Below are 11,609 nucleotides of genomic sequence, written 5' to 3' on the forward strand. Positions count from 1 at the left end.
GTTGCCCAGGTTTCTAAGATCATTCGTTGCATCATTGAGTGTATAAAGGTCTCTCCTTCGGTAATCTCAAAAATCTTAGACTCACCCATCAGGATTTATGTTTTCAAGACGTTACCTGAGATTCCACCTCTCAGTTCTTACATACTTTATGAGATATATCTCCTTTGCAGTCCAACCAAAATCTCAATAAAACTCGAGGACAAGTGCGCAATCGATAAAGACGTCCTCGGCTACAACAATCAAACAATGGGTTTCTATTTTGCATCAACCAAGTTGTATGCCTATGATGGTCGCGAGCTATAGCTTAACGATCGCCATGAAACCTACGGCAATAAAGCAATATTTCCACAAATATTCTGCTTCGAAGTTTTTTCTTCTTGGAATAAAGGGAAGTGGGACTACGTTCCACAGTTTTCTGAATTATTTTCAAATGAGCGTGAACTTCTTTGGTATGAGATCTGGGAAGAAGAAAAATCATCTAAAAACTAGATTAAATTGAAGGACACAATTCTCAGAAGCACAGAAATGAATGAGAAGCAAAGTCTTTCAACTCTAAACACTGCAAAGCCAGATAACAGTAAAATTTTGACCCGAAACTGAAGGTTCAGAAAAAAGGTAGAGCTGGCATTCGTTGTGTCTGACAATTGAGATAAGATGGGAGAGAGGGAAGCGATGCGTATTATAATCAATCGTTGCAGGCGATTGTCTGCCTCTTATTCAATCCAACAAAAAAAAGAAAAGGAAAAGAATTATGCAGGGAAACCCCCGACGTCGGAAGAATCATGAGAAACAGGCTCAAGAACAGCACAGCGACTCACAAAGATAGGAGGAGAATGAGCAATCGAGAAGCCGCCGGCGCGGTCATCTCTGAGCTTTCTCGACCTTGGATTTGATCTTGAGTTCCAGAACCGCCTTCTCGGTGTCAAGGCTGAACATCCGGTTGAGGGCGTGCATGTTCTCCAGCATTTCGTCGAGATTGCGACTGTCGTTGCCGTCGCACCTCAAGTGCTGCAGCGGGCCGTGAAGGAGCTTGTTCACGATGCCCGAGCTCATCTCGTCCAGCGCCTTCCGGAATCTCTTCCTCAACTCCTCGTCGCCGATCTTCTGCAAGCACTTGTCCAGCTCCGCCAGTCGGATTCTTTCGGCGTAGGACCTCAGCCCTTTGATGGTGGGCACCGTCTCCAGCGAGTCCCTCCACGCCTCGAACCGCCTCAGTTCCTCCGCGATAATGGACTGCGCCTCCGCTGCCTTCCTCAGCCGGTCTTCCCGGTTCGCCTCCACGACCTCCCTGAGATGATCCACGTTGAACACCCGCGCCCCCGCCGCGGCGGAGACGCACGCCCCGACGTTCCTCGGCACGGCGATGTCGACGAAGAGCCGCGAGCCGCCGGCGGCTTCCCCGGGCGCCGGCAGGGCCTCCACGTCGTGCTTCAAAAACAAGGGCGCCTCGGCGGCGGTGCTGGTGAAGATCACGTCGGCGGCGGCGGCGCAGGCGCGCAGCTCCGACAGAGGCCTGTAGGTGATCTCGATGTCTGCCATCTCCTCCCGCAGAGCGGCGACTCTTTCCGGCGAGCGGTTCGCCACCACGACGGCGGCGCAGCCCTTGGCGGCCAAGTGCTTGACGACCAGCCTGCCCATCTTGCCGGCGCCGACGACGAGCATCCTGGCCGAGAGGGCGCGGGACTTGGGGAGCTTGGCCAGCGCCAGCTCGACGGCGGCGGAGCTGACGGAGACGGCGCCGGCGGAGATGTTCGTCTCGCTGCGGACCCGCTTCCCGGCCGTGATGGCGTCCTTGAAGAGCCGATCGACGACTTTGCCCAATCCGCCGCTCGCCTGCCCCACTCTGACGACTTGCTTCACCTGGGCGAGGATCTGGCCTTCGCCGAGGACGAGCGAGTCCAGCCCCGACGAAACCTCGAAGAGATGGCGAATGGCGTCGCCGTCGCGGAGCATGAACAGGTGCTGCCGGAGCTCCTCGACGGGGATGCCGCTGACCCTTGACATCCAGCCCACCACCTCTCTGATTCCGCGATTCCAGGAGAGGGCCACCACGTAAATCTCCATCCGGTTGCAGGTGCTGAGGACCGCCGCCTCCTCAATGTGGTGCAGATCGCAGAGCTCCCCGATCGCGCGAGACCAGAGGGCTTCCGGCACGGCCAGCTTCTCCCGCATTTCCACGGGGGCCGTGTGAACGCTCAGCCCTATCACCGCAACACTGCTCCGTTCCCTCGTGTATCCTGCCCGGAAGATTAAAAAAAAAACATCCAAATTACCCACCAAAGCTCGCGAGAAAGGACGGATTTCGACGAGGATCTTACGGTCGCCGGCCGACGCCTTGAGCAGCTCGAGGGCGGAGACGCTGGACGCCCTGATCGAAGCCGCTTCCCGATCCGACGAAGCTTCGCACCGAAGAAAGGGCGGTCTCCTCCCCGGGACAGCGAAGCGGGCGCCGGCGGTGCTGGGCTTGGCGAACGAGGAGATCCAGCTCGCGGAGGAATCAGAGGGCGACGAGGTGGGTCGGGCGAGCGCCGCCGAGAAGCTCCCCGCTGCAGCCATGGCCACGGAGAAGGGAAATTCGGTCGTCAGCAGTGAAGAACCCTAGACTGGATACAACAAGCCTTCCGCCCTCCTCCTCGTCGTCGTTATTTGTCCGCCGGGGAAGCGGAGGGGCTGAGATTTGTATGGCCTTGCGCGTCGCGAAAGGGTCCGTTGAAAGAAGCAAGGCGGAAAACGAAGACTTTGAAGGAGAGGAGGGGTGGGGGGTAGCCAGGCGGGTAGGTAATCATCTAATCTCCGCGGAGACTTGGCCTCGCTCGGACCGCGTTGTGACGTCGCCTACGGACCGACGACCGGTCGTGGGTTGACCCCCTTTCGCCCGGAAACCTTGACAGCCCACCGCCCCCGCGTCGCCATCACCACCAAACCCTCCCCTCGCCCACCCAATTCGCTTTAGAAAAGCCAGACATTATATTACTCTCAAAACGAATGTCAGACCTATTCATTCAGTTTGTAAAATCGCTGGTCAACTCATGAAAGTGGGGTTTGAATCTTTGGGCCAACCCAAACATATTCATCGTCCCTCCCGTATGGAGCATAATCACATTCGAGCCGTTTTCTTCTTCAGAACGGCAGAGGCATGCCGCCTGCTCCCAAGCTGCTAGAGTATAGATGGGATCCAAAAGAATGCCCGTTTGTCTGGCCACTTGTCTGCACATATCAACTTCTCCTTTTAAAACTCTCCCAAACCTACAAAACACGCAAGTTACGACGGACATAAAAATGAAAAAAATTCACCTCAGTTTTGATTCTGAGGTTGAGAGTGGACACAAGACACCATTGTATACAATAAAATTAAGAATACTGATATCTAAATGACCTTCAAAAGTCTCTCGCAAATGCTCTTACTAATAAATTTATGAAAACACTTTTTTTATTGAGAATTTAGAAGACACGCAGAACATATTGTACTAAAAGCCAATGTCACAGCATCGAATCCAATTTACTCACACCCATTCTTATACTCAACAAATCCAAATATAATACATTCATCATGGAGAACGAAAATGACAAAATGGAACACAGTCCTAACAGTGCAAGATCAAGGGCTGAGTCTGTCACTCCAGGAACTCAGAATAATCGTTGCGAACTCTTAGGTTTTTGAACAATTGAGGCATGGTCCCAACCATGTTTGGTGTGTGGTTGGTTGGTTTGGGGTTGGTTCGGGTTCAAAAATCAAACTAGCTTTCCCCCAGCTAAGTACAAGTTTTGACCCCAATCTCGTTCTTGTAATGCTGTAATGATGCAATGTTGAAAGTCTCACCTAGGTGAATAGCGAATGTCTAAGAATTAATATTTGAGATTGCAAGTTCAAATCCCAAATTTAGCATATTTCAGACAGTAAATTTCATTAAAAAATCATCAATGGAGGCTCACGTCCATATTACAGTCCTGACCGAAGACAATTTGGTGGGGGGCAGTTTCAGTTTCTGGCCCAAATTCAAACTGCTCACCGTCCCATGCTTTGGGCCGGTAAAAAATTCGCTTCAATGAAGCACCTGGACGTTGCTTGAGCGCCACAAATGAACATGAAGGATGCAAGGGATTAATGAAGCTCTCCAAAGGATTCAGAGAGCGTCACAAAGTCGCTTGAAGGCACCATGGGAACTCTGATGAATGCAATGCAAGGGCACCCATGGGACATAGCAAAAGTGTCAGAGGGAGAGAGGGGACAATGATAAAGCCACCGAGAAAGCCACAGAAAAAAGCCACCAGCTTGACAAGAAATGTATTGACAAAGCATAGGTGATGAAGGGCCGCAGAACATATTGCAGAAATGGCAGAATGCTGATGTGGCTGAACACTAATGTGCCTTGGAAAGTTGATGTGGCACGGAGTCAAAATGTGGTAGATGATGATGTGGCAAGAGATGCTGATGTAGCATGCATGTTGATGTGGCACCGTAGCTGACATGATATTGTAGCTGATGTGGCACTGGGGATGACAGGGCAGGGCTAAGGACGTGGCAGAGGAGATGAAGTGGCGGAAGCGAAGACATTGTTGACATGGCCGGTGATGCTCCAAGGGTTTTTGTATCAAAACTAGGTGGCCATAGTGCCATCATCGCAGAGCTCAGAAGGCCTGCCTCTGCCTTTCTTAAATTTATAGGGAAACTTCTCTAAGAAGTGCTGATATTCCCTTGTGTCGTATGAGGATCATATCAGGGTGCACATCCTCCATGGAAAAAAATTTGCAGGTGGGTGCAAATGCAGATGCTCTGCAAGCTGGAAGGAATCCAAGGAGGGTTGCAAATCCTCTGCGCATGGTATGGTTCCAGGTGACCACACAGATGGCAGCATGTGGCGACAACTCCCAGGAGAGTTCTGCTAGAGTTGTGCCTGGGATATAGGTCGGCTCAAGGCAGGAGCATTGATGGTGGGGATTGAGTCAACGGTGGCAGATCAATGACTGCATAACAATATAGAGGTCCACTCTAGATGGATAAGAAGCAAATGCAAGAGAGAGATGAGATGAAGAGAGTGGAAGAGAGGGCAGAGTGGCAGGATGAGCCTGATTGCCCAGGGAGTCAGGTAAGGATGGCGGAGTAAAATCTAACACAAATTACATATGGGAGGTTCACTATCCTTAGGGAACCCTTGATACAAATTACATACTGTTGAGAAATATGAGTTAAAAGTCCAGAGAAATAAGCCCAAGACAGAGGAGAAGGCCCAAATCCAGGAAGCCACCTATCGGGCCCACTAGGAGACAGTGGGGCCCGCCGCAAAAAAGGCTAACGGCTAGTTTTAAACTAGCCGTTAACTAGCCGCTGGGCAGTGGCCCAACGGCTTCTATAAAGCATGATGAAAACACTATTTTTTGTACCTTTTTTACTTGATGAAATAATATTTTTTCTTCTCTTCTGCACTTCAACAATTTTTGTACCACAAATTGTCACATACCAACCCTATCTCCAACAGTATAAAACACGGGGAGATTCCCCAAATCGAAGTAAAAAAAACCTTCTTTCTTTTTTCCTTCCGTCTCTTTATTCTTCCCAGTGGTGAATGGGCCCGAGGAACTGTAGCTGTTGGTTGCTGTAAATGAAGGACAATTAATGTGCATTCATTATGGCAATTTTTTATAGAAATTACACCATCCATGGAATAGGAGTAGCCATAATTGAGATATCTGAAGACTGGGGTTCCAGAGCAGCACCCCCGAATTTGCGTTCAATTGAGAACAATGAATATAAATGAGGCCAAAGATAGTATCTGGCCTGTATACATGACTCTAAAATAGGACCAACTTTATAGCTTATTAGAAAAACAAACTATTGGTGCATTTTGAATCTTATAACAATATATTGCATTATCAATTTGGGGGATAAAGATTCAGCACCGAAAATATATCATCAAAGTTCTACTATTACTGTGGCCTTCATAAAAATGGCGTCAAAAAATTGCATTGGTCTAATTAAATCCACAAACGCATGCATCTGTGGGGACTCGCATCAATAAAAGAAACAGAAATGGAAACTATATTACCTACGAGGTTGGATTCGCTCAACCCAGTGAACGATGCCATCTTGTAAGCCATTTAATCTGGGTTCTAGCTTGTTGAGTCCAGAAATCCTCTTAAAATCATTTATCAACATTTTTTCCTTTTTCTTGTAACCTTTGATAGTCTCTGCGAGCATCACTGCAACTATCTTCCAAGGTAACCTGTCAGCATGGGGATCCAAACCACAAAAAAACATCTCATCAAACACTAAACAGTGGATTTCTGCACTGAAACAGGAAGAGTGGCGCTTGCCAAAAGGCAAGATCTTTGTAAAAAAATGGTAGAAGAAAGATACCCAAAGCACATGGCTCCAATCGCTAGACCCACTGCAGTAGTCCCCGTACCAGCATCTACAACAAGTGTCACATTCTGTTCATTTCTAGTTACATCGTGCTCAGAAAGATATTTCACCAGTCGCACGACACCTGAGGCAGAGAGATCGTAGTTAATGGATGATTTTTTGTTATGATAAACCTTGCACCACAAGCCAAAAAATAAGGAACTATTTTCGGAAAAAATGAGTCAGAAAAAAAAGGCAGAAATAGGTTTCCATAAATATGAAGAATAATGAAAACCCGTGTCAGACATATTCATTTCACCACGGTTCAACCACATAAGAAACTTGTAAACGTCTAATAACGAGGCACAAAAGAATCAGTATGTAATACTTTGATGCAGTAAACAAGTACTAAGAGATACAAGCAGTAATCTGATAATTAGGGAAACGACAAAAAATATATACTCCCGCTCAAAAGATCACCAACAAGCACATAGGTTTCAGAAAAGTAATAAATGAGTGATAAAAAAAATCAAGAGGCCAATAAAAAGACAACTACAGCAATTGGGCTACACATCAGCACAGCAAAAATTAGGGTTAATACATCTTCCATGGTCGGCATTCCTCTCAACATCAGATTAAACCATAAAAAAATAATGAGTTATTGGAGCCACTTATTAACATGAACTCGTAGTTTAAGTTCTTTTGTGATCAGGGTTGCCCTCAGGGCCATGCAATCCTGTTAACCCAATGTATTTCATTTTATTTTTATCATCGTTCTTTGTCGTGATAAATATTTTATTATGCATATCTTTATAAATCTCTCTTATGTTTAATGGGCCAACTTAATACCATTGGCACAATAATCTGGTTACCTGTATTTAAGACGGATACTTCCGTTGGATTAAATGAGTATATTTTCACAGCAGTACTTGAGAACAGAGAGCAGAGCGGTGAGGATCCCTATGTAAGAAACCCATATTGCTCGTATATGAATTTCATCTAGCGATCTTTCAAAAAAAATAGTCTGGACAGATGCATCCATCGTATGACAGATGATTGAGTAATTTTATAGGTTTAATTTCAGATGAAAGATCTTTAATATATAGACTCTCCAAGACTTTTATATGCGCACATCATATAAGGTCTGGAATCTTCCTTATTGAGTCAGTCTATTAAAGGTCTAAAAGAGTCTTTCATAAAGACAAGGGTTGCATAAAGGTGTTTTCTGTCTCTATCTTTAAACACTTCCATCAGTGGAAAGTGAAAAGAACTTTCCAATAAAAGGAACAAGTTCAGGGCAGTTCCACAATGATCACGACAAGAAAAGAGAAAAGGTGGCGCCAGAAACAGGACTTCAAAGGTTCATCTCCCGTATTTATAAGAGATAAGAAGGATCCAGAAGGTACCCATGTGGTCCATTAAAAGACTGGACCTCATAGGGTATTTCTTCACAATCAGATCAGAGAGCACTGTTTTCTGAAAGCGCTTGACATGGAAAATAAGATTTCCTTTCAAGCCATGATTGATCCTGCAAATATTATGGTTGGTTGGGATCTATGGCATACACATGAATCCAGTTTCTATTGCCCTAAAGGAGAATACGATGAATGGAGATACCTTTAATATTCATCGTAACGCATTTGAGTGTAATTTGCATTTAAAGGCAGATATTAGGGAAAACCACAGAAATTTGAAACTCACCTAACAATCCAGCCACATTTCCTGCACCTTCGCCAATAACCACGACTTTCCGCATATCTTTTTCAGCTCCATTTAAAGAAGCTCGCCAAGATTCATTTTCATCCAAATATCCGTTGCCAGGAGAATAATCATTTAAAGATCTCTCAAAAAGGTCGTCCAACCAAACAACAGAGCCATCAGAACTCGCCACAATGCCCGCATGCATCCGGAACATCTCCTCTCTATGTGCATATTTTGACCTTGGGATATAGGTGACGTCTCCAAACATCAGGGTTATCAGATTGTAGCCAGTTGGCACTTCCGGCTGTTCTCCCCTTAAAAGCAAATGTGGCCTAATGCCTCTCTCCGAACAAGCCATAGCTGCATAAACATCGACATATTGAATACGATGGGTTTCTTCAACTTATAAAGCGCAAGGGAAACGCAAAAATCTGGGTATTGAAAAAGCATATTATCAGAACAACAAAAAATCGTACCAACCGCCGATGCATGAGCACTTTGAGAACCCCCACAGCTGACCTGTGAGTCGCACACAATTTGTTAAATAAAAGCTTGGTAGCAAGAGAAGATTATCCGGTGCGATTACAAGCAAATCCCAATCGAAAATTTGTATCCCTGTATATTGCAGCAAATACTATGCATGAGGGCATGAGGGACAAGTTTAATTAGTCTGACATACATCGAGTGACAGGATGTCGCGAACGGATTCAGTGAAAACAGTGAACGGTAAAACTATCTCACCACATGAGTGACAGAATTATCTTGTAACACTGGCATGATAGCATCGAGCTTCCTCGCTTTGTTTCCATTCAATATGGGATGTAATAAATCATCTCGTATAACATAAAAAGAGTAGCCATTCGAATTGATATCCGAGAATTGCCGCCCATAAGTAACATTGGAGAAGGATGGGGCAGACAAGGGTTCCCCAGGATGACCAGGCTTGAATGAAATTTCGTTGATTATTACGCGAGGATCGGGCAGCATCCATTTTCTATCCAACAACTCAGATACTGTCCTCCTGTGAGTTGGAAAACAGATAATATTACCAAAAAATCGACGACTACATCGGAAAATCGAGTCGACAGAGTGAGAAGGGCGTTTACCCAGAACGTGAAGTTCCACTGGCAGATGTTAAGCAGAGACGCACTTGACGATACCCCCGGCAGAAGTTGGTGCTCAGAACGACCGTCCTTCCAGTAATCCGTGTAGCAAATTGGGATGGAACGATTGGGAGAAGAAGAGAGCACCCCATGCCCACTGTAGTGGGAAGAAGGGGAGCGTCTTCCAGCAAATCGCGTTTCGTTATCAAAATCCGACGCCGCACTGCTTTGCTGACTCTGTTCGTTATTGTTCAAAATTTTGCCATGTTTCATTCTGAATAAACTCCTGCCAAGAAATTACAGTAAAAATCAGGTTTGTAATTGAAAATTAAAGTCATCCATTACATTCTCGTAGGGTCATTTATTTTGACCGGTTTTGATTTTCTTTTGGGGTTTCTCCTTGAGGATCTCAGTTTGTTAGAAAAATATTCCACATCAAGAAATTCCAATAAAATCAAGTTAGGAATTGAAATTCTGCCCTCCATTGACTCCACTTTTGTTGGTCCACTTATAGGGATGGGAAATTCATGTTTCGTCGTCGAACGAACACCATTCGATGACGAACCAACAGATGAAAATTTCAGTTCGTCTTCGTGTTCGGTTCGTTCGTGTTCGTTTGGGAATGATACGAACGCTAAGCTTTTTAAAAATGGTAAAAAATGTATGATCAAAGAGATAGTGTTAGGCCCCTAACTAGGCGACATTCCCTGCCGAGAGGTCTGCGTGCTTAGTGGGAGGGCATGTTCGCGTGGGACTCACGATCTGTAATGACTGAGTCCTGTTTAGTAACACGACGCACTAAGGGTGGTGACGCCCAACCTGATCTTTCAGGCCATCACCCTCGTAGGTAGTGATACACTACGGATGGTGTGTGTGCCCGTTCGCGCTTAGGCGGAATGGATCAGGTGAAGTTTGCGCGTGTTGGGCGCGTGGGCCGACAGGTGTGAGTGCGCGGGTGCCAAGCATTGTGCGGGAGCACCAAGCGCTGCGCGCGGGCGCAGGACGTGCAGGCCGGGCAGCGTGCCGCGAGTGCAGCTCACGGAGTTGTGCGGGGTGCGCATTGCGTGTGCTGGGCGTGGGGCGGGAGACATCTCGCCAGGAGACTAAGGCATTGGTGCACAGTGAGCGCCGAGGCAGCATGGGGGCGTTGCGCCTCCGAGGGTAGTACCGGGGGCGCAACGCTTGGCTTGAGGAGCCGAATGTGGTGGCATCACGCAGTCTGCGCGCGATAAGTGTCAGCGCGGGTGCTGGTGGCGTGCGTGATTGTCAAGGCAGGGGTGGCATGTGTGATCGCCACGCCCGCGGGCACGCGGCGCCCGGCTTGGGGGCACATGTGTAGTGAAAGGGCTGGCGGGTGCGTGCACGTGGAGCAGCGGACCTCGAGGCGGGGAGGCGACACTACCCTAGTGCAATGCGCCTCATCTCATTACGTTATATCATCCCTGGTCTTCCCCTATGTAATGATCATGACTATGATGTAACCTTTTTATGATATCAATGCAATGACCCTATTACTCGACGGGGTTGCATCCCCACACTCTCCTCTAACCCCTTCTATGCGATCTTAAGTTATTGCAAAAGACTTCCGCTGCAAGAGATCAAGGCTGCCCAGTGTTCTGCTCCAAGCACTGAGGTCGGCATGCACCAGATTCGAGCAATTGACATAGCTCGAGAGTTGACCGCGTGACAGACAGAGATAGAGAGAGAGGGAGCAAGGGGAAGGGGAGCACAAGAGAGGGGTGGGGAGCGAGAGAGAGAGAGAGAAAGAGAGAGAGAGACTGGAGGCAGAGAAGAGGGGGGGAGGTAGAGGAGAGGTGGAGGCCGGAGGGGGTAGGGGGGAAGAGAGAGGGGCAGGGAGAGAGAGAGGGAGGTGGAGGCCGGAGGGGGGGGCAATGGGGGAAGAGAGCGGGGCAGGGAGAGAGAGAGGGGGGTGGAGAGAGAGAGGGGGGCGCGGCCGCACATGGTAGGGCACGGGAGACGGGGGTGGGGAGAGGGAGAGAGATTCGCGGGGAGAGAGAGGGGGGGCACGGGGAGAGGGAGCGGGGAGACTGAGTGAAAGAGGGAAGGAGGGAGGGGAGATGTTGGGGCATGGGAGATGAGAGAGGAGGGCGGAAGAGAGAGATCCTCTCTCTCTCTCTCTTAGAGAAAATAATAATAATATATATTTAAAACAACATTACTTTGGGAATGCCACCTGTTCGCAAACAGGTTCGTCGGTTCGCGAACCGTTCACTAACATGTTCGTGTCCCATTTGGACTGTTCATGTTCGTGTTCGTTTGTTCGCATGTTCGCGAATGACTGAAACATTTTTTACCAACCCTATCCGCTTATAAATTTTAAGTGTAATTTCTGTTTCGGGATCTCAGTTCCTATGATAGAGAGTAGAAACCACAACCTAAAGTTGCCACAGGCTCCCAGTAGGTTCCACATGTCCCGGACAGTTGCTGGATGGAATATGATGGGT

The 11,609-nt window shown here is 47.6% G+C and overlaps 2 protein-coding genes across 3 annotated transcripts; both read right to left on the reverse strand.

Annotated features, from left to right (window-relative positions):
- Positions 1-679: 679 nt before the first annotated feature.
- LOC144702466 (glutamyl-tRNA reductase 2-like) lies at positions 680-2,837 on the reverse strand. Its single transcript, XM_078574525.1, has 2 exons — positions 2,319-2,837; positions 680-2,237 (listed from the first exon to the last, which is right to left on the reverse strand). Exons 1-2 carry the CDS (start codon positions 2,554-2,556, stop codon positions 862-864), a joined length of 1,614 nt encoding a protein of 537 aa, XP_078430651.1. The 5' UTR covers positions 2,557-2,837; the 3' UTR covers positions 680-861.
- Positions 2,838-2,948: 111 nt separating this feature from the next.
- Positions 2,949-9,394, reverse strand: LOC144702467 (Pyridoxal-5'-phosphate-dependent enzyme family protein). Of its 2 annotated transcripts, none has more exons than XM_078574527.1 (7): positions 9,148-9,394; positions 8,783-9,062; positions 8,518-8,560; positions 8,042-8,401; positions 6,356-6,485; positions 6,045-6,221; positions 2,949-3,207 (listed from the first exon to the last, which is right to left on the reverse strand). In XM_078574527.1, exons 1-7 carry the CDS (start codon positions 9,294-9,296, stop codon positions 3,003-3,005), a joined length of 1,344 nt encoding a protein of 447 aa, XP_078430653.1. In that variant the 5' UTR covers positions 9,297-9,394; the 3' UTR covers positions 2,949-3,002. The 2 variants fall into 2 exon arrangements, with proteins under 2 accessions (XP_078430653.1, XP_078430652.1); XM_078574526.1 differs by having other exon boundaries at positions 2,949-3,246; positions 9,148-9,393.
- Positions 9,395-11,609: the final 2,215 nt, after the last annotated feature.

The sequence above is a fragment of the Wolffia australiana genome, chromosome 4, assembly GCF_029677425.1.
Source record: "Wolffia australiana isolate 7733 chromosome 4, ASM2967742v1".
NCBI lineage: Eukaryota > Viridiplantae > Streptophyta > Magnoliopsida > Alismatales > Araceae > Wolffia > Wolffia australiana.